Source organism: Myxocyprinus asiaticus, chromosome 17 (genome assembly GCF_019703515.2).
Source record: "Myxocyprinus asiaticus isolate MX2 ecotype Aquarium Trade chromosome 17, UBuf_Myxa_2, whole genome shotgun sequence".
Lineage (NCBI taxonomy): Eukaryota > Metazoa > Chordata > Actinopteri > Cypriniformes > Catostomidae > Myxocyprinus > Myxocyprinus asiaticus.
The window spans coordinates 44,736,251-44,764,232 of NC_059360.1; the positions used below are offsets into that span (position 1 = coordinate 44,736,251).

The 27,982-nt window shown below is 40.8% G+C and overlaps 1 protein-coding gene and 1 long non-coding RNA gene across 3 annotated transcripts; both read right to left on the reverse strand.

Annotated features, from left to right (window-relative positions):
• Positions 1-485: 485 nt before the first annotated feature.
• Positions 486-27,919, reverse strand: LOC127455523 (tubby-related protein 4-like). Of its 2 annotated transcripts, none has more exons than XM_051723497.1 (16): positions 27,623-27,919; positions 26,520-26,817; positions 14,736-15,005; positions 14,436-14,564; positions 12,679-12,840; positions 12,313-12,493; positions 11,902-12,009; positions 9,303-9,469; positions 7,895-8,119; positions 7,570-7,804; positions 6,742-6,886; positions 6,405-6,546; positions 6,107-6,200; positions 5,845-5,988; positions 2,397-5,761; positions 486-2,272 (listed from the first exon to the last, which is right to left on the reverse strand). In XM_051723497.1, the coding sequence occupies exons 2-16, from the start codon at positions 26,538-26,540 to the stop codon at positions 2,156-2,158; spliced, it is 5,505 nt and encodes a 1,834-aa protein (XP_051579457.1). In that variant the 5' UTR covers positions 26,541-26,817; positions 27,623-27,919; the 3' UTR covers positions 486-2,155. The 2 variants fall into 2 exon arrangements, with proteins under 2 accessions (XP_051579457.1, XP_051579456.1); XM_051723496.1 differs by having other exon boundaries at positions 6,724-6,886.
• Positions 17,608-26,095, reverse strand: LOC127455524 (uncharacterized). Its single transcript, XR_007899686.1, has 3 exons — positions 25,515-26,095; positions 25,130-25,261; positions 17,608-17,884 (listed from the first exon to the last, which is right to left on the reverse strand). It is a non-coding gene; the product is annotated as an uncharacterized LOC127455524 (long non-coding RNA).
• Positions 27,920-27,982: the final 63 nt, after the last annotated feature.

The window sequence follows — 27,982 nt, forward strand, 5'->3', positions numbered from 1 at the left end:
TTCTGCATGCAGAGTGGGTAAGAGGAGAAAGCAAAATGTATGAATTCTGAGCAAATTCACATTCAAATAAACTTTATGCAAGCGCAAAATTTTCATTTGCTCAAAATGAATTTATCTTTGCAAGATACACTGCTTTACAAAACTGTTCAAGCGCATGCAAAATAACTTTTTGTGCGCTCAAAATATCATCTTTCGCGAGCAGAATTTTTTTGTGCTCAAAATATCATCTTGAGCACGCAGAACATTTTTGTGCACTCAAAATATAATTTTGCGCATGCAGAATTGTGGCACATATATAACTCCATAATTATCCGCTAAGAAATACGCCAATGCGAGTGAATACACCGGACCGGAAATTGAAAACATGCATCGGTCATGAGTTGTGGGACACTTCTGCGGATAGCATGCTGTGAACAGAATTCAAGTTTACCATAGCCAGTTCAGTAATAGCCAACAAAAATCAAACTTGCACTGTAAATACTGTTAATACATATAACTTTTTATAACAAGAGTATCAATAATCTTCACAGATTTCATCAAACTAGTTTGATTTTATTTAGTTGACTTTAAGTCTACTGTGCACACATTCTAATGCTTCCAATAGATCCTTGAATTACATTTTTAAATTTACATTATTAAGCAATAAAGCACAGTTGAAGCCTCACAATCCACATGATTTAAACTTGAATAGCCCAGTACAAAGTGGTAAGAAATAACTGCAACTGCAAATCATCAAAGAATACAACAATTATAATTAGAATAAGTGCTTAAAATTGACAATATCAACAGCTAACCCACTCTGAATCACGGTCTGGCTTACACCAAAAAATGAGAATAAAATCTGATACAATTACTGAAAAAAACAAAAAAACAAAAAGAAAGAAAAAAAATCAGCAACAAAGCAACAAAAAAATCAATACCTTGTTTTAGCTGTTCTGCTGTAAGAAATTTAAAATATGAATACACAATTAATAAACAGTAAAACAAATAGACTGAATCTAATAAAGGATGTCCCTTTAAACTGTGATGAAACAAATTACAAATCAGATTATTCAAGATTCCTCAGGAATGAGGAATACTCTTGTCCAACATACCAACTTTTTATTCCATTTTATTCCACTCAATGCATAATATATAGTCTATTAAATGCAATTTATATTGTGAGATAAGACATTTTTGGCTAAATAAATGCATACTATACTTTATAATTCCTTCTAAAGTGTCATTTTCAAGTACACTGAACACTGTAATGTAAATTTGTTTAGGTACATTTAACTACAGGACTTTTCTGTCATGTTATTACACGACAAAGAAACTATTATATAATATATTTGACATTAAATAAAAAAGGCTCCAACTCTTATTTGTGTTATTTTTAACATTAAAAAGTACTGATTTGCTAAAAAAAAAACAAAAAAACATTAATAATATTTAATTGTGCAAATAAAGCAATATAATTGTTTAAGACATTTAATGTAGGACATTTTCAAAAAAAAAAAAAGAAAAAAAAAAGGGAAAACATAATTATAACTGAAATATATTTTCTCTGATTTCACTTCTTGGAAGATGTTGGGATGTGAACATTCAATCCCACATTTTTTTAAAATTGCTGACAACAAACAACAGTCAAAAATCAGTCACTTTAAAATGATTGTAGGAAACCTAAATTTGATTAAGGTTAAAAAAAAAAAACTCTCAGGAAAGAATAAATAAAAAGGAGGCGAGGAAGCAAAAAAGGAATTGAATGGTCCATAGTCTAACATCTATGTCAGACTTTAGTAATTAGCTTTACATTTCATCACACCATTATACAGTACATATTGAAATACAGGAAAATTAATCAAGGTTGAATCTTAAAATAAAAATATATTCCATCAACACACAAGCAATTACATTTTCTTTTCAAATGTGTACCATCTTTAAGGTAAATCAGCTTGTACCTCTATTAAGAAAAAGGTACAGCAAAGCCAAAAATCTATTGTTGGATCACCTGTGTACGTCTCGCGTACACTCTGCCTGAGAGAGACCAGATCCCTCAGCTACTAACTGGTTTTACACAGACAGCAGCATTTTACGGCAGCAGAGAGACAGAACATAATTTTTCAACAAAATGTTTCTCAATTGTTCTCAAGGCCAAAATATATAGAGAGGTTTTCTATTTAAGTCTCTGAGTTACATTGGCCAAGGCCACAGCAAATGCCTGTACCGCTGAGAATGGATACTGAAAATCCAGGATGTATGCATTGCCATCGATTCTGCCAAATTGCATTACCTGTAACAGGGAATTATGTGTTAGATGCAGAGGAATGATTGCAAAGTACAACTTTGTTACTAGAGGCTATTGATTGATATTGATGTGAATCAACATTATGAAATTATAATAATAAAATGCTTACTTGTCGTCCATCAAGCTCAATCTGAAAGTTTTTGGCTGACTCTTGTGTCACCCGTCCTCCAAAGTCAAGCTGATAAACCTGGGTGGCTTCATTCCACAATGGCTGCTTGTTGGCCATGACGTAGACGAAACCTTGGCTGCCAAGACTACGATCCTCTCTCTCATTAGCTTTGCGGCACTTGATCTCCTCAAGTTCACTTGCAGTACGTAGATTACGCTTGCTCTTCCGTCCTTTCTTGCTGCTCTGGCTTTGGTTCATCAACTCATCACTGCTAATGAAGAGTTCAGGTTCACTCTCTGAGCTGTCCTGGAACTCATTGGAGGTCCTGCTCAGTTTCTTGGCCTTGTTCAATGGCTCTTTCTGCCCTTTAGATTTCTTCTTCTCCCTGCTGCCAAGCCTTGGGCTGGAGATCAGGGAATTGAAGTCTGAGAGTGTACGACTCTCCTTCTTTAATTTTCCTTCAGAGACGCTGGACATGTTTGCCTCTTCTGCCCTACTGTCAAGCCTCTTACGACCCTTTTTGTTGAACCTCTCAGCTCCCTGTGGAATTGGACTCTCATTTAGTGAGGACTGCTCCTGAAAGCTCTCTCCAGATTCAGCAATCACCTCTGAAGTGATTTGATGGTTCAAGAGTTCAACAGGTGGAGGAGGAGGAGGAGGGAGAGGATGTGGAGGAGGGGGTGGTGGGGGAGGTACAGGTGGTGGAGGAGGAGAAAGAATTGGCTTTTCCAAGGCCTGATGGGTCTTACCGGGGAGTGTGGCTGAATGGTCTGGCAAGGGAGGGCAGTTGCTGTAAGTGCTCCAAGGATGCAAACTCATTGGATGGAGTTGAATGTTGTTGCAAGAGCTAGCCCCTGGGTACATTGGTGGCAGAGTACAACAACCTAGATTGGTCAGATTAGCGGGATAACCTGGGGGAAGGACTAATGTTGGGTCGGGCTGGCTGAAAGGACTAGATGTTACCATGTCATTGGGACCACATGGCTGCGCAGGACTCTGCAAAGGCTGCAACTGAGGTCCACCATGTCCTACCACTGTTGGAAAGTGTGAAAGAGACAACTGATAAGCTGAAGGTAGGGTCATAGAATTTGGACTGGGGGAAGGCTTTGTTGAAAGGACGAAAGGCAGTCGGGTCATGTCCAAGTGCTGTGGTGGGCTAAGAATGAATGGTGGTGGCTTATGTGAAGGAGGTGCAGGCAGTATGTTTTGCTCTTGAGGTATCCATAGTTGATCTGTTGCAGGAGAGTCCCATTGGTAAGGTGGAGGCCGTTTGACTGTCAAATTAACATCTCCTAGCGTCAAATGTCGCACTGATTTTTCAAGATGGCACTGCTGGCTTAGTGTCTCATCTTCAGTGAAGGCAGAATTCACATAAACGGTTCTGTCTCTACTGTTGTCAACGGGACTCAGAAGGTTATATGAGGACTGGGAAGCTAATGGTGACGCACTTTTGGAGTGCACGATTATAGTGCTGTGTTGGGCCTCTTTGCCTGCTGGAAACTCTTGCCTCACCACAGTTCCTCCAGCAATTCCACTGCTGTTGGTACCACCACCAGTGACACTGACACTTGTGCTGCTGCTATTACTGCTACACTGAGTGCACGTATACAAAGCTGTGGGGATCCTAGGCGGATAGGACAACGTGAGGGAGCCATTCATTTTTGATTTTGTCGGTAAAGTCCTCACTGTGTCTACCATTTGAGAAACCTTTAGGGAGGGCTCCCTTCGATCACGACGCAAAGTGGCATGAATCAGACTGCTGTCAATCCTCTGTGTGGAACTTCTGATAGTGTTGATCTGGCTGGATGTTTCAGGATAAGGTGGTGGGTCTCCACTTGGTATGGAATATCGTGGCACGGAGAGGCGACTGAGGGTTGCTGAGCTATATGGCAGTTGGACCTTCTTGTTCTCAGAAGAGGTTACTTTCAGTGTAGCAGAGCTGCCCATCCCTTGCACCCCATAGGCATTTTGGTTCCTTAACAGGCGTCTCCTTGGGCGACACACCTCCTCCACATTCCCACTGCTGTCAAATGTTGTGATCCTTTCATAGCCTAGTGGAGTTGGGTATTGAAGGCCCACCGGATGAAGAGAGAATTCATCCTTAGTCAAGCATTGGTCCGTTGAAAGCGTATTGCCATTCTCGTTGCTAACAAGAAGAACTGGAGGGGCGGTGGTGGGTATGGCTGCTGCAGCAGACACCACTGTACCTGGATAAGGTGGCGGAGGGTTTACCTTGCGCATCTGAACCTCAAGAGTGTCCATTTCAATGAAAGACTGTGGTCGTGAGGGAACCTTCAGAGTGAGGACTTGTTCTCCTCTGATCGGTGGCTGGCCTGGATGTGGAATTTGAGGCATCAGCTGTAACTGATGCAAGGATAGAGTAGTATAACCTGAAGGAGGAGGCTGTAAGGTCATTTGCATTTTGAGCTGCTGCTGCATTTGCTGATGCTGCCTTTGCATCTGTTGATGCTGCAGCTGTATTTGTTGATGCTGCTGTTGAAGCTGTTGTTGCTGCTGCCTCATCTCTTGAATTTGTTGTCGAATTTGTTGCTGCTGCTGCTGCATCTGTTGTTGCTGCTGCTGCATTTGCTCATGCTGTAGCTGCAGTTGATGCTGCTGCTGTTGAAATTGTTGTTGATGTTGTTGATGAATTTGCTGTTGATGCTGCTGCACTTGCTGCTGAATTTGTTGTTGCTGCTGTTGCAGTTGCTGCTGATGAAGTTGATGTTGTTGCAGCTGCTGTTGATGCTGCTGCTGGAGCTGTTGATGCTGCTGCTGGAGCTGTTGATGCTGCTGCTGCAGCTGTTGTTGATGCTGCTGTGTTTGCAATTGATGTTGCATGTGCTGCTGCTGCAGTGACTGTGGATGCAGCTGCTGTGATTGATGTTGCAATTTCAGATGATGCTGCTGTGGTTGTAATTGCTGCTGATGCTTTGATTGTTGATGGTCTTGTTGTTGCTGTTGCTGTTGTCTTTGTTGGTGGGATTGTTGCGGAAGATGATGTGGGGGAGGAGGAAGGGTTCCACTTAGAATGTTACTCATTTCAAGGCCACTAAATATCACCTGTCCAGGGTTGGAGTATCTTGTTGGCACTGTGTACTGTGCTGTAACAGTGTCCTGACTATGTTCTGAAGCTGTTGCATTAGCTGCTGCTGCTGTTGCTGCTGCAGCTGCAGCAGCCGCCACTGCAGTGGCCGTGGGATTCGTGAGGACATCAAGTTGAATGTTCTGATTTGCTAGGAGAGACTGAACAAGGCCTATACTCTGCGTAGGAGACATGGCTTGAGCAGGACTGTGAATTGGAGCAATGGGAATATTAACTGTGCAAGGAGGATTGTCGGCTGATACTCCAGAGGGTCCCATCACTAGAAAAAGAGGCAAGAATATTATTTGTCATTGTATTTAAGCTAAACAAATACCTGTACAAAAATGATTTACAGATTCTTACCAGGTAAATCATCTTCATCCTCACTGAACACATTAGGATTGAAGACTGGGAGACTCATGAAATCCAAGGAAATTTTACGCACCTCAGGTAAATAGATTGTCATCTGACGGGGTTGCAGGTGCAGCAAACTAGTTTTATAAATAACTGGAACACAATAAAATTGTAATTAATGAATAAATAATCCTATTAATCAAAGCATATTAGAAAACATCACAAAAGCAATTATGTGAAACTGTTAATTTTAATGCAAAACCTGTCATACCTGCTCCCAAGTTAGCTGGCAAAAAGGATGCAAGCCCCACAACCTTAAACTTTGTTCCCCAGATGTTAGAGGTGACCTGGGCCAAATAATTATGCTGCAAAGCAAATTAGGTGATAGCTTTAGAAAGTAGTCAAAGTTGGTTTACAATCCTTTTTATCCAGCAAAATATATGTGACAAATGCTTAGCAAAGTGTCCAGTAGAGGCAGCCAATGAATACAAACACTTCCATATTAATTCTAGGCATGCAGATTAATATAAAATAATTACCAAACGTGGCTTTATTAATAAGATAATTACCTCACTAAAGCCATCAACAGGAAATTCTCTTCGAGTTAGACTTGGTGACCGAACTGGTAGCTTCTTTGGTAATCTAGGAGACCTAGACATTTCTTGAGATGTTTGGGCAAGTTTTGGAGACTTTCTTGATTCCATATTAACTCTGGGCAAAGATACAATATGAAACACAAGAGAAAGACAGTTAAAATGGTGGAAATGTTATGTTCTTCAAAAGTTTCAGAAGATTACTGTATTGGTATTTATCTTGTGTTTTGCCAAGGTTCTGATGGAACAAAAAATTCTACCACCCTGTAATCTTGTGTGAATCAATGGACAGTACCTTAAATGTTTAGAGTACCTAGGAAGCTTAGGAGACCTGTTTCCTCTGGAAAGTTTTGGTGACTTTCGTCCAACCCACTCATCACTTAACTCAATATCACTGGAGTCGGAGCAGTTACAGCTGTCAGTCATATAGGAGATCATACCATTTACACAGACCTCATCTGAAAGGCAAAATTAGATAAAGTTACCTTTTTTTTTTGGGGGGATTTTTCCCCCTTTTTCTCCCAATTTGGAATACCCAATAGTGCTGGACCTCGTGGTTGCATAGTGATTCGCCTCAGTCCGGGTGGCGGAGGACGAATCCCAGTTGCCTCTGCGTCTGAGACAGTCAACCCGCGCATCTTATCACGTGGCTTGTTGAGCGCGTTGCCACGGAGACATAGCGCATGTGGAGGCTTCACGCCATCCACCGCAGCAACCACGCTCAATTCACCATGCGCCCCACCGAGAACAAACCACATTATAGCGACCACGAGGAGGTTACCCCATGTGACTCTACCCTCCCTAGCAACCGGGCCAATTTGGTTGCTTAGGAGACCTGGCTGGAGTCACTCAGCACACCCTGGGATTCGAACTAGCGAACTAGCGAACTCCAGGGGTGGTAGCCAGCGTCTTTTACCACTGAGCTACCCAGGCCCTCAGATAAAGTTAACTTTAAGACTCCTCAGTGCATTCATACATTTACCTTAACAAGGAGTTTAACATTAAATTTATGCAATTGCTTGGTGTAATCCTTTTTCAGGTGCTTTAGTTCTTAAACGAGAAGTGTGTTAACAGAAAGATACTGTACATCCATTTCAAATATTAATAGTTTAACATCAACAAATGAGGTAATACACTATACCTGTTTTACCATCCATTTTGGGGTCCATAATGACAAACTCTGGTCGCAGTTTGCTGATGCGACGGCCCTTGAGAATAGGCACCAGGCCACCTAGGTGTTCCAGGTAGAGTGTGTAACATGGCCCTCCTGCCTCTTGGTTCTCCTCTGAGCGTTTCATAGTGCAGTGCAGCCTTTCATTGCCTGCTGTGGGATAACTCACAAAGTCCCGGATGTTGTTTGGATCAGGGATGGGTGGCTGGCAAGACAAATGAGAGCAACATTGAGTTTAATGCATTATATTAGCACACATGTAACTTTCAAAACTTCATTTGTTTTGCCTGTGTACCTTGATAGTTGGAATGAATGCAGTGGTAACATAGGAACAGAGTAGGGAGGGCATATTCAGTTTTCCCACATCCCTCTCCTCTTTAAGAGCACTGGCAATGCCCTGCTGGCACAGTAGCTGCAGACTGGCCACACGGTGCTCAACACGCACAACATATAGTGCTGGTCCACAGGCTAAAAACAGCCGGGAGTCCCTGTGACCCCAGCAGATAGTAGTGATGGGCCTCTACAAATAAAAGATTTACATACAGTGTAATATAAGAATTAGTTGATGTATGCATAATTTGTACATACTAATCTACTGTTTTATACCGTGGCCCCAAAAAAGTATTTGAACACTTGAAAATGTATGAATGTCATTGCATTATTTTGCAAGGACATCTGTGTGAGCTTGAAGGGAACAGTTTTCATACACACCCTAAACTACCTTGAGTTTAGTTGGTTAAAAGTAATTGCAATATGTCTAAGAAAAGGAAGTAAGTTTTGAGAAAAACTCTAGCATCATTTGTTTGCTGATGCCAATTGGTTTGATCATTTGTTGTCTAATGCAATGTCTTTTATTTTTAAGTGTATTCTTGAGTGTCCAGATCATTTGGATCATCTACATATTTATACTTCTGTTATATTCAGTGCATAATGATCCAGTTTACACCTCTAATTAAATGCATCTCAGGTGATCCGATCGCATCTGATCAGGTGAGATACATCGCTGTTTACACCTGGTCACTTAAATGCATCTCCTGTAACCACTTGTGTTCGGATTTGGAGGGGAGGGTCTCTGTTTTCATGATGACATACATCAGTAACTATGTCAGTGTGTTACTGCATGATAATAAAGTGCAACAGAGTCAGAAAAGACCAAAAAGCCGTGAAAAACGGAGCGTTGTTTCTCCCAGATGCGGTTGAAATTTAATCTAAGCACAAACGCAACATGTCAAGCAGAATGATCTGTTATTTTATTGGATTACCTGTATAAAAGGAGCTTCAGTTGTTTGAGCTTCTCATCTGTGTTGATATTAGACACAATGAAGAAGATCCGTCAAGCTCTCGTGATTTTGTATGTCACGACCGGATGGTTATTTCCATTTAAAGCCACCCATAACTGGCAAAGTTTCAACTCTTGTTTTAACACAGTGGTTGATTGAAAGGTGAGGGTGGTGCTTCACTGCTGCTGTGATGCATACAGGATGGATTAGAGTTTACACTTCAAATGCGTTGTGGTCACATGTGTTTTTGTCCACAGTCGTATGTGGTTTTTGTGATCTGATCACAAAATATTTAAGACCCCGTTTAGTATTTAGGGCAGACAACATGTGTTCGGATTCCCCGAAATGCATCTTAATACCAGGTGTAAACGGGGTCAATTTAGAACCCATGTGGTTAAATGATAATTGGTGTAGACAGCTCACTTGGGCTGGAGTTTCTAAAGTGTATATATGTTCCCCTTGGACATTGTAAAACTTGACAAGGGCATTCCTCATTATGGAGGCGCAGGCTGAGTCAGCGGGCAGGCCGTGACTTTCCATCCCTGCCACTGCCAGAAGGTCTCCCTGAGAACACCACTGTACCTCCACATCTGAAACGACACAACTCTGTCCAATCAGATAACAATCTGGTGTATCTCTGTCACAAAGAATCAACAATCATGATGTGACATCAAATGGTCTTAAGGAATACTCGGGGATATTTTCACGGAGTACATTGTATAACCAGAAGTTCCTCCCTCACAAAAAGTAGTACCACTTCAAAAGGGCGATTTAGACACTGTGCAGCTCAAGGATGAAACAAAATGTTTATTGAAGAATTAATGTAAGTATTTTAAACCAAAAGCAGAATTATTGTTGATGGTTATCAACAGTATGTCATGGATGCTGTACACAGACATTGTGGTTAAAAAATAACCAGGAATATTCCATATACAATGATCACGAGACAGAAACACAACATGTAGATGTTTGTAGATAAATGCATTTACATGATATACACTATATTGCCAAAAGTATTCGCTCACCTGCCTTTAGACGCATATGAACTTAAGTGACATCCCATTCTTAATCCATAGGGTTTAATATGACGTCGGCCCACCCTTTGCAGCTCTAACAGCTTCAACTATTCTGGGAAGGCTTTCCACAAGGTTTAGGAGTGTGTTTATGGGAATTTTTGACCATTCTTCCAGAAGCGCATTTGTGAGGCCAGACACTGATGTTGGACGAGAAGGCCTGGCTCACAGTCTTCGCTCAAATTCATCCCAAAGGTGCTCTATCGGGTTGAGGTCAGGACTCTGTGCAGGCCAGTCAAGTTCTTCCACCAAACTCGCTCATCCATGTCTTTATGGACCTTGCTTTGTGCACTGGTGCGCAGTCATGTTGGAACAGGAAGGGGCCATCCCCAAACTGTTCCCACAAAGTTGGGAGCATGGAATTGTCCAAAATCTCTTGGTATGCTGAAGCATTCAGAGTTCCTTTCACTGGAACTAAGGGGCCAAGCCCAGCTCCTGAAAAACAACCCCACACCATAATCCCTCCTCCACCAAACTTCACAGTTGGCACAATGCAGTCAGACAAGTACCGTTCTCCTGGCAACCGCCAAACCCAGACTCGTCCATCAGATTGCCAGATGGAGAAGCGTGATTCGTCACTCCAGAGAACGCGTCTCCACTGCTCTAGAGTCCAGTGGCGGCGTGCTTTACACCACTGCATCCGACGCTTTGCATTGCACTTGGTGATGTATGGCTTGGATGCAGCTGCTCGGCCATGGAAACCCATTCCATGAAGCTCTCTACGCACTGTTCTTGAGCTAATCTGAAGGCCACATGAATTTTGGAGGTCTGTAGCGATTGACTCTGCAGAAAGTTGGCGACCTCTGCGCACTATGCGCCTCAGCATCCGCTGACCCCGCTCTGTCATTTTACGTGGCCTACCACTTCGTGGCTGAGTTGCTGTCATTCCCAATCGCTTCCACTTTGTTATAATACCACTGACAGTTGACTGTGGAATATTTAGTAGCGAGGAAATTTCACGACTAGACTTGTTGCACAGATGGCATCCTATCACAGTGCCACGCTGGAATTCACTGAGCTCCTGAGAGCGGCCCATTCTTTCACAAATGTTTGTAGAAGCAGTCTGCATGCCTAGGTGCTTCATTTTATACACCTGTGGCCATGGAAGTGATTGGAACACCTGAATTCAATTATTTGAATGAGTGAGCGAATACTTTTGGCAATATAGTGTATGTGGATTTACACTCACTGAGCACCTACTTATTCATGAGATTATCTAAATCAGCCAATTGTGTGGAAGCAGTGCAATGCATAAAATCATGCAGATATGGGTCAGGAGCTTCAGTTAATGTTCACATCAACTATCAGAATGGGTAAAATATTTGATCTCAGTGATTTAGACCGTGGCATGATTGTTGGTACCAGAAGGGCTGGTTTGAGTATTTCTGTAACTGCTGATCTCCTGGGATTTTCATGCAAAACAGTCTCTAGAATTTACTCAGAATGGTGCCAAAAACAAAAAACATCCAGTGAGCGGCAGTTCTGTGGACGAAAATGCCTTGTTGAGAAGAGAGGTCAACAGAGAACGGCCAGACTGGTTCGAGCTGACAGAAAGTCTACAGTAACTCAGATAACCGCTCTGTACAATTGTAGTGAGCAGAATAGCATCTCAGAATGCATAACACGTCGAACCTTGAGGTGAATGGGCTAAAACAGCAGAAGACCACATCAGGAACTTTATTAGGACCACAGTATTCCTAATAAAGTGCTCAGTGAGTGTATGCAATGCATGTAGATGGTCATACAGTAGGGTCCAAATGTCTGAGACCACATTGAAAATCATCAGGTTCTGCACAAAATTGTGGAGTCCATGCCAGCTTGCGTGCATGCTGTCATTACAGCAAAGGAGGACATACCAAACACTGTACCAAGAAAATCTGAAACTGAAAGCATTTTCACAAGCGGTCTCAGGCTAATTATATTATTACTATAAAAGATCTGTATTTTACCTTTCAACCCTGAGTGTATGATGTTAGGTGAAAGGTCATCATAGCTGTTCATTAAACTAATATCTCCCGATATGAAGCTGACTGTGAGCAGTGGTTTGAGATTTTGCACTTGAAAGAAAAGACAACAACATAAAAATCAAATACACATCACTGCCAATGCAATCATCCTTAAAAAAGTAATAATTCCTATTCTATATAAATAGTATATATCATGTCTAAATCTATAATATATACATTTTTAGGATTTAAAAAAAATCTATTTCATGGTCAAGTTTTGTTGCTGCTGTGTTGTTGCACATTTGACAAATAACTCAAGGACCCTATACAGTAAAAAATGGTTCTTGATAAGAAGAGAGTTCTGGTGCTGCATAGAACCATTGAATAACCTTTCATTTTAACAGTGTAATGTACCTTGAGCTGGGGCCGGGTCATCAGAGTCTGTATCGCTCTCAGTGCTGTCCTCCACCAGAAAGTTTGGGCAGTTCCAGGACATGCCGACTATCCCATCTGACTCATGCAGCAGAACATGGGCAAGCATACGGCCATGGCAATCCATCACTATGACTTGCCCATCTGCAGTTCCAAACAGCACCTAGGGGGGTTTAAATGAGTGAAAACACCAAATTAGGGAAATATGCAGAAGTCCAAGAGCAGTAGTCCAAGTTATATCATGAGGAAAGACTGAAAACAACTTGATGGCAAGAACTGTTGCATAATATGGTCATGTTTTTTTTTAATAGTTTGCCTCAATTTAATGAGGTCACACCAAAAGGTTACCTGTTGGTCATCGGGGGTCCAGATTCCACAGGTGATCTGGCTTTCCAGATTGATCTCAGATGACCAGTGTCTCTGACCACTCACTGAGCCCACCAGGACGAAACCATCTCTGTAGGCGATTAAGGCCTGTGTACCATCATGTGACCAGGTGAAGTCGCTCACCTAGATGACAAACCACTAACTATTTTCGTGTGTGTGTGAAAACAAGTTTCATTCAATTATTTTGATTCCAAAAAATTTGAATTAGAAAATGTGTTAGCTTTTTTTTAGTGCCATTGCAACTTCAATGTCTATTTTCTAATGGCGAAATCCAGGTTAAAATATAAAAAAAGGTAGAACAACTAAAAACTTATATAAGATGTTTAAAATACATTTTTAATAAAAACTCTAAAACTGATTCTGAACTGACTTTGTTAAAAACTGTCAAGGGTTCTGGAAATAATGAGCTGAAGATTTAACCAATATCCCTTCTGAAACATAATTAACTGATGAACTAGTTTTTCGTGCTTTACAACTGTAACTCTCACGTTCAGTAGTGGCTGACTTAAGGAAACAGCACATGAAAGCATAATAATGGCCATAGGCATCATTTACGGGTGGGACGTGTCCCTACCACTTTTTGCTTTTGCCAATTTTGTCCCCACCACTTTTTGAAATAGCTTTCATCATAAGTGTCTATGCAGAAGAAACATCTCCAGTTCTTGAGCAGGAGTGTCAATCTTTGCGGCAGTTATCATTGCCGTTAAGTGACAATGGGCAGTGATGTTCTCTCGTGCATCCAGATGAGCTCTACACACTCCGCTGTTGCGCAGCTTGCGCTCCTTTCCAGTTAAATCACAAAGAAAAATGCAAACAGATGTGTCCCTGCTCATGATATACATCCACTGACGTACAGATGCAATTTTCGTTCATATCAGAGTGGATTAGAACCCGGAACTCCTTGTATTAGAGGCGAAAACTTTACCATAAGACCAGTCTTTCTGGCTAAAGTTAGGCCTACTGATCCATGTATTTATCTATTGACTGACAAAATCCCAATACTGACAGTGTTTAGCACGGATCAAGTCATCAAATTAATTATGCAAAATGTTTATTGGAGCGCTTGAATTGGTCATCAAGAATAACTTTTTATCAAAACAGTAAAAGATTATTTGACTCTATCAGCACATAACCTAATTAATATTCATCAGTTTCGCCACTTTGTGACGTCACCCCTTTCCCCCAAAATGTTCCCACCACTTTTTAAAACAAAGTGATGCCCCTGAAAATGGCAATTAATTGTATCGCCATACCAGCTAGATATATAGTGATGTCGCAAAGTCTGAGACAACTAGTGAAAATGCTTTTATTTGGAATTTTTCTGATAAATATATATATATATTTTTTTATTACAAATTATATTATTAGCATAACAATTTGAGTTAAAAGTGCATGCTTAAATTTGATTAATGGCCTAAAAATAGTGCAGAATATTACTCTTACATAAAGTTTCTTGGTTTTATTTTTATTTATTTTTTTTTTTCAAAATTCAAAAACGTTGATTTTGAATCTCATATTTTCAGTGTTGTCTCAGACTTTTGTACCCCACTGTATATACTGTATATATAAATGTATTTACTTTTTTACTTTGTAAAACCTTTCCCATTGTATGTTTGTCAAAGCATATAAATATGATTTTCAATCTGGACAGACATACAGTATCTTATACACTTCTAAACTGACCACAGAAGTAAAATACATTTTAAATATTAACATACCTGAGCACCTCTATCATTCACCAGTTCTACAGACCATCTTCCTTCATACTGGATCCACACAAATATCCCTCCCTCCATGTCACATGTAGCAAGCTTCTGAAATGGCTCATTCCACCTGACAAGGACAACCTGTACAGGTACACAGCATGGGAATTTAATTCCCTCCAAAAATCCATAATTGCGCTATTTACCTGCAAGCATGGCAAACTGACAAAAACACTTCTTTTGATTTAAAAAATGTTAAAGCTTAAAAAATTCATTTAATCTGTCTGCAAAATAACTTTTAGATGAAACTCTGACCTCACTGTTATGACCCCGTAAATTGAAGTTAATTCTTTGTGGGGTATTTCTGTCTCTCCTGCAGTGACTGGAGGTAAACGTCACGCCCACAACACCCCGGGCGTTCCCCGTGGCCAGCCAGCCCTCCTCATAGTAGCGCCTCCTGCACACCGGCTTCTCTTTCTCACTCTTGGGAACTCTTCCTTTCCATGAGAGGCAGAGGATGTTGGAGTCACTGCAGAGGACCGGACCATGCTCCACCGCAGCCAACATCCCTACTGACTGACCAGGCTATGGGTGTAGAGGAGGAAGTTAATATCAACAACACCATGATTTTAAACACTTTCATGATCTGTAATGTAACTATTGTTTGATTGGATAACATTTCTTTTTGTTTGTTGGTTTATTGTTTTTATCGTCATTCCAGTCACAAACAGTACACATATATGGCTGCATATATAAATATACAGTGAAACGAAATAAATTCAATATTACAACTTCGTTTTCAAGACAACTAAACCCTTTAATCTCGGTATTGGATATAATTTTACGTAGAAGGTTAATAAGTGATTTTATCATACTAAAATCATGCTTACATGTATAATGTTTATGTCTTGCGACTACTCTTTTGAAACAGCGTGTATTTTAGTGTTTATTATGGACTGGCCCCATTCACTTCCATTGTTAGTGCCTCACTGTAACACTTTTTTATTTTTTTTTATAAACGAGGGGAAAGTAAATATGACTTTTTGCGAAAATCAATATTATGCCACAGATGCTGTTGATCCAGCTTAACTTGTTTTGAACATCCCTTTAAAATGTTTTAGATGCACTGAAACCCTAATAAGCTGACTCTACTCAATTGACTGGTTAAACTTGTTCCCTCAGTTGAATTCAGTAAACGTCATCTCAAAAAACTTGTGTAATTAAGTTCACTTAACTTGCTGATCATATAGAATGAACTTAACTATTTGAGTTAAGATAACTAGATGCAAGTAGTCTAAACTCAGATTTGCCATTTACATTTTGTTGTTTCTACTCTGGATAAAAGTGTCTGCTAAATGACTAAATGTAATGTAATGTAAATGTACTTTATAATTCATCGAATGGAATCAAATTTAGGTCAAACAATAACACAGCTTAAATAAAGAAGATTATAACTGATTCTAGGTCAGTCATAATCAATCATTTCTCCACAGAAATGCATAGACATCTGTACTTCAGTTGCACATGCATAAGGAGAACTGAGATGTCCAGGGTCCAACTTGACCAAAGGGGACACAGATCAACCTATCACTCTAAATACTAATAGTTATCTCAAACTGTAAAAAAATTTCTCCCCAATTTGGAATGCCCAATTCCCAATGCGCTCTAAATCCTCGTGGTGGCGTAGTGACTCGCCACAATCCGGGCGGCGGAGGACAAATCTCAGTTGCCTCCGCGTCTGAGACTGTCAATCCGTGCATCTTATCACGTGGCTTGTTAAGCCCATTACCGCAGAGACGTAGCGTGTGGAGGCCCATGCTATTCTCCGCGGCATCCACGCACAACTCACCATGTGCCCCACCGAGAGCGAGAACCACATTACAGCGACCATGAGGAGGTTACCCCATGTGACTCTACCCTCCCTAGCAACCGGGCTAATTTGGTTGCTTAGGAGACCTGGCTGGAGTCACTCAGCACATCCTGGAATCGAACTCGCGACTCCAGGGGTGGTAGTCAGCGTCAAAACTCGCTGAACTACCCAGGCCCCCAAAATTGTATATAGTTTTAATTATTATGAATATTGCTGTTGTTTTGTTGTAGCTGGTTGATAGTTGTCACCATTAGGGTGATTAGTGTTACCTCTGGTGAACTTGGAGCCTGTTAATTTAAGCCATTCTTCTTTACTCAATTGTACTTTACCAAAGTGCAGATTTATGTGCACTAAAAGGTAATGAGGAGAATCCAATGTGCCATATGGCAACCAAAATTCCAGTCATAATTTCCCTTGTAATGTACAAGTCCTATAACTCAATTTAAATAATTACATAAAAACAATGATACTTCAATCAAAGATGAGTTAAGTTTACTTATAACTAGTTAATGTTACTTAAAATACTTTATGACAAAAAGTACAGTTTACTTGAGCCAAATAAGTTTACTTAGAAAAAGCATGCAAACTGATTGCCTTGAAAAATCTAAGGTCAACTAATTAGATTTTACAGCGTAATGGTGACATCACATGAAACCACTATTTGCGACAAAACATCATAATACTACAAAAGAGCCAAGACCTCTATGAATTCTTAATAACAAATTTAACAGTCCCCACATGTCTCCTTTGACTAAGGAAACATAATTAAATAATTCAGGCACAAGGCATTATGGATATTTCCCATAGCCTCAATAAACACTCATCTTAAGTTTATGGATTTATAAGAAAAATAAGTTCAAGGGACATAGATGTTTGAGTTATGAGCCTAAAACTTGACATTACAAGTAATGATTAAATGGATAATTCACCCAAAAATGAAAATTCTCTCATCATTTACTCATACTCTGAAAAAATGCTGGGTTAAAAATTACCCAATTTGGGTCATTTTTGCAACCCAGCACTGGGTCCAATACGGACAAACTCAACGCTGGATTTGTTTTGACCCAACGGGTTTGGGTAAAAGTTTGACCCAGCATGCCGTTTTTTTTTTTTTACCCAACTATTAGTTAAAAATTGCTATAATTGGGTACTATAATTACTACAAATTGGGTTTAAAATTTAAACAAATTTTTGGTCATCAAAATCACTTTACACCCCTCCCCCACCACCCAGACAGACAGACAGACAGACCAACAGACAGAGATGCACACACACACACACACACACATAAGGGAGGCAGATAACAATAACAATCAAAAGGTAGAAATTTATTGTCTGTTTCAATAAACAAGTTACCAGTCTGTAGAAATTCACACACTGGGGAACACTTCTTGGGATGACTAATATTTAAGAGGTAGAAAGCGTTGAAGTAAATGTCCACTGTGCCCTGCAAAGTATTTTGCTGAAGCGTTTCTCTGTGAATGACAACAAAAGCTTGAAAGCACTGATTGTTTTCTCCAAGCATCAGTGTGTATGAAAATTTGATGCCATCTTTTGCACGATGCAGGTACTGTACTCAGCCACTGGTACGAACCTGGGAAAACAGAAATGACTTTTTGTAAAATTATTACGTGTCTGACACAGTACTCATGACTTATTAGTGCTTCTTCTAAAGTATATGGTATTTTCAGTAACACTTTACAATAAGATTGTATTTGTTAACATTAGTTAAAGTAGCGATGAAAAATATTTTGAGTTAATTTATGAAAACTGGTCATTGTTAGTTCATAATGTTACCTAATGTTGTTTAAATCGTTAACCCCAAAAATGATAATTTTCTCATCATTTATACAGCGTATGTACTGTACATGAGTAGAGCGTGTACAGCGCTCTGGACATGGGTCAAGCACAAGGAATGCATTTAATAATGTCAAAAAATAGGCCTTGAACCATATTGTAGCATTATTGTATTTCTTCTGAAGGCAACCCTTACCAAACACCCCCCCATGACACCAGCCCATGGCAAACCTAAGGCCCTTTTTTCATGTCATCCAAGACCATGCACCACCACCACCACCACCACCACTACTACTACTACTAACAGGATGTGTTCTTGTATTCAGAGACAGCCGGAAAGAGCGCAACAGAATGCAGGTCTCCAGATGTGTTTTTCAAAGTTTCAAACTACTTTGGAACTTGACAAAGCAAGTCAACATAGTTGCTACCTAAGCGTCGATGTGGTGAGATCCACCTCCAGCCGCTCTTGGAGGAACGTAAGGATCTCAGCTATGGAGCAGTTCACGGAGTTTTCACCAGAATGACATTCACCTTGCAGAATGACATTCACCCCAGCGGGGCAGAGCATTTATGGAAGCTACCACTGTCATGTTGTCCGATCGAATCAGAACGTGGTGATTCACTACCTCGGAAAGCAAAACCGTCAAGGCTAAGAGACAGCTAGTATTTCCAGACGACTGAAGTGCTAGGTGCCAAAGGCTGGGCGCCCACCGCACAGTGGGCCTCAGCCTGTGCTGAATACATCTGTGATTACTACCTTTTGCCAGAAGACCTGACCCAGCATGATGCTGTTAAAAGGTTGGAGCTGTCCAAGGTGCTAGAGCAACCAGACAGCGGCGAGTTATGCCAACACGCATGCGCCCCTGGCGCCAGGCGTGCCGCCAGCGTTGGAGAGGTCTCATGTAAAAGACCTAACTGTGCAATGGTAGATGCTTTTCACCCAGTCTGACATTGCCATTTATATAGCCTGGGCCTCAGAGTACTAAATTCCTGTGCTCGCACAACAGAGCCTCTGATCGGGCTAATAATAGCCCATCATAGAGGTAGTTAAAAATGCACACTCTGCTCAGCTTCAGTGGAGCGAGCGCTGCATCGATACACTTCGAGTGTGTGGAGAGCCAAGCAAAAGACTGAATTAATAGGCTATGCTTTTCCTTCGAATGCGAATCTCAAAACAGCCTGAGATGAGGTGCAACTCGTACATGAAAGTATGTGTGTGTCCTTTAGATCTATTGACACAAATCATCCCAAGGGTAGATGAGTGGTAAGATCTGTTTCTAAGATACTGTTCTGAATGGGCGTTTTGCAAGCGCGTGATTCAAGCGTCTCGGATCTAAAATGGGCCGAAACCTGCCAACTCACTCCAGAACAGAAGACATCGGCTGTAAAACCTTTGTGTGCACCGCAGTTCGGAACAATCTCTACAGGGACCGAATGCCTTAAGCAAGATAGCGGGTGCGTCGGCTTGCTCGCCAGAGGAGATAGATCTCCGCTAGCCACTGGGAAGTGGTTGTGCACAGAGTGTGTGGGTAAAAGAAGCGTGACGGCCTTTTTCGAGTGTGTGCGCCTCTTGCAGTGCAACGAGTGCTTTTCTCTTATGAGGACATCCTTTATGTAAACACAACACACAGAAGCAACAGTCTGAGTAATATCCCAGTCCCTACGAACTCCGCCGGGGAAGGGGAGAGAAATGAGAGTGTTTGAGTGTCTCATGAAGGCATCATGAGCACTTTTCTCTTTTTTGTAAGAATCATTCTTTAACACATCACACAGAAACATTTCGTATAACATCCTGGCAAACTCTGGCGGGGAGTGAACAGCGTGTGATGTGTGTGCGTCTCATACAGCGAATGCTTTTTTATGTGAGAACATTCTTATGTGAACACCACACACAAAACACATTTGTTTATCATCCCAGCGACCTACTGTGGGGAATGAGCAGCATATGAATGTGTGCGTCTCAATATTTGTGACTAGCACATTTCAGATTTTTATGAAAACGGTTTATGTGAACACAATACACAAAAACAGTTGGCGTGAAGCCTCCCGGCGTACATCAGCGGGGAGGGGAAGCAAACAGCATGTAAATGTGCATGTGTATCGAGCACGTGCAGTGCAAGCAGACACAACAAGCACTTTCTCTATTGTGTGAGAAGATTGTTTATGTGAAAATCATCACACAGAAATAACACACATGCAAGTCAAGCCATTTTTATTTGTATAGCGCTTTTCACAACACACATCGTTTCAAAGCTGCTTTACAGAAAATCATGCATTTACAAAAAAATTAAACTGTAATATCTATAAAGTCTTAGAGTGATCATTATGTAGTTTGATTAAATATGATTGTAAATTGTGTATACAGCTTAATTAAATAATAATTGTATTTAGAACCCCTGTGCGCAAGTCGAAGGCGACTGTGGCAAGGAACACAAAACTCCATAAGATGTTGGTTAATAGAGAAAAATAACCTTGGGAGAAACCAGGCTCACTGTGGGGGCCAGTTCCCCTCTGGCTAACCAGCATGAATATAATGCCAATATTAGTTATTTATGTGCAGTGCAGGTCATGGTTTAAAATTAGTAAACTAAGTAAGTGTTAAGGACCAGTGTTTTTTTACAAAAATGATTTTTTATGAACTGTAAGATTAATGACTAATGTCTTTGAAGTCCATCCTGGATTAACTGCATTGTCCTTTGTTAGTTGGCTGATGAAGGCTTTTGTTGGCAATTAAATGACAGTCTAATTATTCCATTTCAAGAGTGTAGTCCATCAATGGTCAAAGGTGATGCAGGCAGAGATCAATCAGGTGCATCGCAGTTCAACCGGCAGGTCATTTCGGTGAGATTTGGTGGGGTCTATCCTAAGTACAAGGTTCGGGCAGTGGCATTTGAAGTATCCGATGTCTTACAGTTGGAATTGGCATCAGTTCATCCTCTTAAGTCCGTCGTAATAGACTGAAGTGATATCTGGCTAGCACCGGCTGCATTTCATCACTCAGAGACACATAGCATGAGTGTCCGACACCAAGCAGTAACAGAACTTGATCTGTCTGGCTCTGGTAACCTCGGGATATGAATCCCGAGGATGAGACATAGAAACAAATAGAATAATATTAGTGTAGATGTCATTCAATTTTATGCAGAGTTATAGGTACATCCATCTAGAGAGTCAAATTATTTTTTAGCGGCTTTTTTTTTTTTTTTTTTTTTTAAATAGAGGTTTTGGTCCAATAATTAGTACCTCCGTTTTGGCGGAATTGAGTAGAAGGACATTTCTGGCCATCCAATCTTTGATTTAATTGATGCACTGCTAATTTGAGAATTGTGAATTTTCGTTGGGAGAAATATAAAGTTGGGTATAGTTGGCATAATTCCATGATTCCTGATGAATATCTCCCATGCAATCTCTCAGCGAACTCCGGCGAGGAGGGGAAGTGAACAGCATGTAAATGTGCGTGTGTCGAGCATGTGCAGCGCGAGCAGACACAACCAATCGCTTTCTCTATCGTGTAAGAAAATCACCACAGAGAAACAACACACATGTAATCTGCCAACAAACTCCGGCGAGGAGGGGAAGTGAACAGCATGTAAATGCGTGCATGTCAAGCATGTGCGGCACGAGCAGACGCAGGCAGTGCTTTCTCCATTGTGAACCCAAAATTATGTATTAATGAGTCCCCTTTCTGCTGGTCAGAGTGGATTGTGAGGCAGGTTAATCCACTCAGTGACCTATATGAGAGTGGAGTGTTGAGATCCTTTGAAAATTTGGTTCAACATTTTGGGATCTCAGTTCTTTATGTATTTACAGCTGCGCCACCTGCTCTGTACTGTTTTTGGGAGTAGCATATTCCCCCCTAAAGCGGCAGATACTCTGGGAGTGGTGATTACTGCTTTGGAAAAGGTCATGAGGCATCAGTGTATTACTCCCTGCTAATAGAGTCTGGGGGACGGCGCTTTAACTTCTGTCAAGAGATTATGGGAGAAAGATTTAAACTTGGTATTGGAGGGGGGAGTTTGGGCTAGGATTCTAAAAAACGTCAAGTCTGCATCTAGAGATGCAAGGGTGCGCCTTATGCAATTCAAGATTTTACATTGATTCTATTGGACCCCCACTAGATTGTATAGGCTTGGTCTTAAAGACACACCAACCTGCTGGTGATGCCAATCAGAAGATGGAGACACAACCCATGTTTTTTGGTGGTGTGTTAAGATCCAAGAATTTTGGTTGAAGGTTCAGAGTTTTATGTGTTATGTATTGGGCACTCAAATTTCATTTTGCCCTAGACTCTGTATTTTAGGCGATGGGGGCAGTCATCAATATAGGGAATATACAAATAAGAAATTGGGTCCTAACCAGTGTTATGATTGACAGACAATTTTTTTTTTAAAGGAATGGCAGTCGGCTGGAGCGCCCTCATTTCAAGAATGGTGCATGGAGATGGGGAGGGTGGTGGCTTTCGAGGAAGCGTCATGTAGAAGGCTGGGGAATTGGGATTCGTTTGATGGGAAATGGGGCAGCTATTTGGCATTTTTGGAGGGCTCTCGGGGAGGGGCAGTGGAGGGAGAAGTTTAATTTTAAACGTGTGATTATTATATATATTATATATAGGGAGGGGTAATGGGGGGTTAAATGTTGATTCTGTGTATATTTGTTTTGCTTTCCTTTGTTATCTATGTGAATAAAAACAAAAATGTTAATCAGAAATAGAGCGGCGAGTCATCAGACTGAGTTACCGGTGACTTTTTGTGACGAGCAGCGCCACGAAATGTTGTGTCACATCCATGACTGTCATGGCATGTATCAGTTTGAGTCGACGGCTGGTTTTGAACCACGGCCCTCTGACTCTAAGGCCAGCACATAATGAGGCGAGTTAACACGCAAGCCGGATCTCCGTAAAGGATGGCGCTGCCCTTTGGGACGCAGTCTTTTGACAGCTACCGGACTGCAAGACCACTCATCCAGGTGAGATATTTCTGGCTCGACTGGAGGAGACCACGGTACAGAGTTCCACAACCACCCAAAAAGGGACGCGAATCAGCTCTTATCAGTGGCATGTGCACGCTCCTCACCATCACTGGGGGAAGGGACGGCGACATCCTCCGTGGACCACTCGCTCATATTTGATACTGCGAGCGACACGACATCATCCCCATAGTCAGAACCGCCAATGTGATAAGACAGTGTGCTCTGATAGAGGGCCGGAGCTCATCACGCGTATACTGTACTGGCGCAGACGCTACATCGGGAGATCGCGGGGCTTGCGCCAGCGCGGGCTCTTCCTCGACTTCATCCAACTCAACCTCACAGCCCCGCCATGCCACCCTGTGTGAAACTCGGTATCTAACACAGAAGAGGCTCAGAACGAGGGCGATCCTTGAGCAGAGCGTCTGGAGACTCATGCCCTCGCAGTGAGGTCAGTCTGTCTCTATGAGAGCTGCTTCGGCCCAGGCAGGGAATGCAGCTCTCATGTTCATCTGATGGCGGGATGTGCCGCTCGCATGCGGAACACTTGCGGAACGACATCTTGAAAAAGACACGTTGGACGCAAGCGGATCTTTTATGTGCTACATCAACATATTAATAAGTATATATGAAAAGGATACAATATCTCCTGCCGAAACGCTGCGGGAAGTGGGGGTGTCTCACCGATACATTGCATTGTTCAACAGCGAGTGTCTGAAGCAAAGAATCCGTTCACCCAGAAGCGTCTTCGACAGCGAGGCGGAGAGAATCTTCGCCGGAACACTGCAGGGGAGGGGTGAGTCTTCTCTCTGTGTGCACTGAGTGGTACAGGCGATGAGCCGTCCTGTCTGCATCTGCAGGGAAGTCCTGTCCGCTGGAGGGTGTCCGTCGACGGCGAAGAGAGGGTTGTTCAAGACAAGATGATTGTCGTAGTCAAGACGAGATGATTGTCGTAGTCAAGATGAGACAATGTCGGTTTTGAAGGAAGAAAATTCTGAAGAAATGGTGTTCGCGCACCCACTTATATTGGCCAACTGCGTGTCTAAATGGCTCAAACACCATTGCCAATCTTAAGATTGCCATTATTATACAAGAGCTTCAACTAGGTCGTTGGAGAAGGAATTCCCCAAAAGCGTTTACCGCAATGTCGAGTGAACTGAATCGATAGGGAACTGGGAAAGTCTTAAAATATCAAAGTAAAGAAAAAAGCTATCAAACACTGTCAAATATTTACAAAAATTACCCATGGTTTTACTATAGTAAGCATAGTATTTGTAGTAAAACCACAGTAGCCACAAAATTAACCATGGTTATACATAGTCATAGCAACTACAATTTTACCATGGTTACTATATGGACACTGCAGTGTTACTGTAGTAAAACCATGGTTGTTATAATTTTACTATAGTAAAACCATGATTTCTGCCCAAAAAAATAAAGAAAATAAAAATAAAATAAATGACACATATCTATGGTTACTACAATATTACTGCAGTAAAACCATGGTTAATTTTCATAAGGATTGCCAGAAGCATGTCTGGGTGTCTAGCGGGCAAAATAACTAGTTTAGATGAAAATTTTTACATAAGAAATTAGTTTAACACAGAAGAGAATCTGAAAGATGTGCTCAAATAAATGTGTGTTAATCATGGGATAAGCAGAATAACTGGAGTCATTCCTATGTTTGCAGGGTCCTATGTTCCCCAGATTTATGTGGCACATAATGAAAACGTGACAAAGGGTCCTATGTTCCCAGGGTCCTGTGTTCCCCAGCTATATTTAGCACATAATGGGTACCTGAAAACATGTTCCCCAGCTCTGTATTCACTTAATATGACATGGGCTTAGGGTTAGGTTATATTTTAACTTGTTAGGGTTAGGGAAATATTTTAACTTGAAACGGGTCAAATCTGACCCGAACACAATAGGAGGGTTAATGTGTATTAACAGAATATTGAACTGGGGAACTTAGGACCCTGGGAACATAGATACGCTCCCGAATAACTAATTCCACACTGTTTAATGAACATTCGCGGTGGTCTGTCAAATATTGCTTATTGAAAAAAAAAATAATTACTTGCATGTCTCTAGTGTCACCTCTCGGGCTCTTCAGTCTTCACGGAGGTTTACAATTTCACGCGGCATCCGCAACACAGCACCGCTCGTTTACAGGTTATTCAGTGAATAGTTATAAACCCAGGCTGAAAACCTGAATATGTGTTGAGACAAACAAATGCATGTGGTTATGTATTATGTGTGTGGTAACTGTGGTATCAGCGGAATAACTGAATCCAAACTGTTGAAGTTTTGGAAGTTAATGCACATCTGATGCGTAACGGTCGCTTCGCACCACATTTTCACCACAGAATGTGCATTAATTTTCAGTAATTCAACTGTCTGTATCTAAATATTCCTTCATATGTTCAAAAATGACTAAATAAATGAATAAATTAATGACTTACAGCTTACATCTTCCAGCGTTGGTGCTCTTTCTCTCATTCTGCAGCCTTCACAAAGATTTGAAACTGTACGTAGGTAATGATGTACGACGTATATGGTTTCTTTCACGTCCGCTTTCCCAACCCAGCAGTGCTGGATTACAGGTATAAAACCTTTACCATCCCGGTTTGGATCAGATCAACCCAACTTCTTCACCCAACAGTCTCAACCCAGCTTTTGGGTAGAAAAAATAACCCAGCATTTTTTAGAGTGCACCCTCATGCCAAGATGTGTATGACTTTCTTTCTTCTGCAGAACACAAACAAAGATTTTTAGAAGAATATTTAAGCTCTGTAAGTCCTCACAATGCAAGTGAATGGTAATCAGACTTTGTAGCTCCAAAAATCACATAAACAGAACATAAAAGTAATCCATATGACTCCAGTGGTTTAATCCATATCTTCAGAAGTGATATGATAGATGTGGGTGAGAAACAGATCAATATTTTAGTTCTTGTTTACTTATAATGTGAAAGTGAAAATAAACAGGCACCACATGTGGCTTTCAGATGTGAAAGTGAAAGTGGAGATTTGGAGAAAAAAAAAAAAAACAACTTAAATTTACTCTGTTTCTCACCCACATCAATCATAGGTCTTCTGAAGACATGGATTAAACCACTGGAGTCATATAGATTACTTTTATGTTTCCTTTATGTGAACATAAATTGTTCCTCATTGTGAGGACTTACAGAGCTGAAATATTCTGCTAAAAATCTTTGTTTGTGTTCTGCAGAAGAAAGAAAGTCATTAACATCTGGGTTGGCATGAGGGTGAGTAAGTGATAAGAGAATTTTCATGTTTGGGTGAAATATCCCTTTAAGACAACTTGATTTTTCCAGTAATGACAACATTAGGGTTTATTGTGTGGAGTATGACATGCCACACATCAACTGACCACTTGCAGAATCTATAATGCTAGCTGTCACTAACAAAAGATCATCTTGGCATGTAAAATATGAAAACGCCCACCTCTTCATAGTCGCTGGACATTTTTTGTCCAAATTCCGTCTTTGAAGGAGTGCTCCATTTTGCTCGCTTATTCAAAAAAAAAAAGAAAAAAAAAAAAAGAAAAAAAGTGATGTGCAGATATGTCTAAAAAATGAATGTGACTAAAATCAGGCCATTATAATCTAAATAATATAGTTTATTCAATCTATATTCAGAAAACGTCTATGTTTGAATTATATCTTAATTAAAACAGAAGGACTATATTGACTTTATCCTCATTATACAAAAGCAGCTTTCAGCCTTCTGGAGTCCAGGATTTCTGTGCAGAGTAAAACACAAATACACACACAAATGAGATAGGGATAAAGCTTAACACAATACCATTGAAACAGACATATATCATTAGCAGATTGACGAGCAAGTACAAGCCAGAATAATTTAAAATCCATTAAATGTATCTGTCTGCACCCACACTTGAGTTGACATTAGTCCCCATTACGTCACAGGACGTTTAAATCCCCAACAATTCGCGGTTTTATATTCTAAATAACGCAATAAAATGTAGACATCGAAACATCTATTAAAAGAGCATGCAAACGAGCATTAACAGAACATTGTGCAGAACTAAAGCAAATGAGGGATGAGGCAGCTCGCAGGCGTCATGGCAACAGGGATGTGATGGCTGAATTTTAATGACATACAGCCCAATCCTATATAACTGCATTTATTCTCATTTCCAATATAAACATTCAATTTTCCCCATGCAAGTTCTATAAGAGCTATAAGATAGTTCTAAAGATAATCGTGCTGTTAAACTACAATGCAATCGACATAAAAACAGCTATAACAGGATTGCCAGAACACGAATGGCTCATTTTCAAACATCTGGTTACATGTGCATTGTGACAGGTAATTAAGATGGGTGCAGTTTAGAATAAATCCATTAATTGTGATCGCCACCTACACTCGTGATTATACAACCATCTGGGAAACGACATTGACATTTACAGTTTCAAAAAGAAACATTTCAAAGAAATCAAATGGAAATAATATAAGCTAGCAAGAGAATAATTAATTCAGGATTCATCATAAAAATTCTGCATTCATTTTACAGGCAAACTCACCTCTACTTACTCGCTCACAATGCGTCTAAATGGTTGCCAGATCCACATGGTGAATTTGAGAACATGGGAGCATTAAACTCATACAGTGGGATGCAGTGCTTTGGCGCAAAATAACTCCAGAATGAGGGATATTTCGACGCGCGGAGGCAACCCACGCTCTGACGGAATGGAGCTTCAGATCACATGACAGGCAACCCCATCCAGATGGTGTATAGATCGCTGATAATCACTGCAATCCTCTTCTTAATTTTAATAAACATATAAAGAGGCAAGACTTTATGTAATCTATTTCCATGTTCACCGAAAACAGTGGATATTAACAGTCCACAGTCCACTGTCGGCCATCTTTGGAACGCTCTC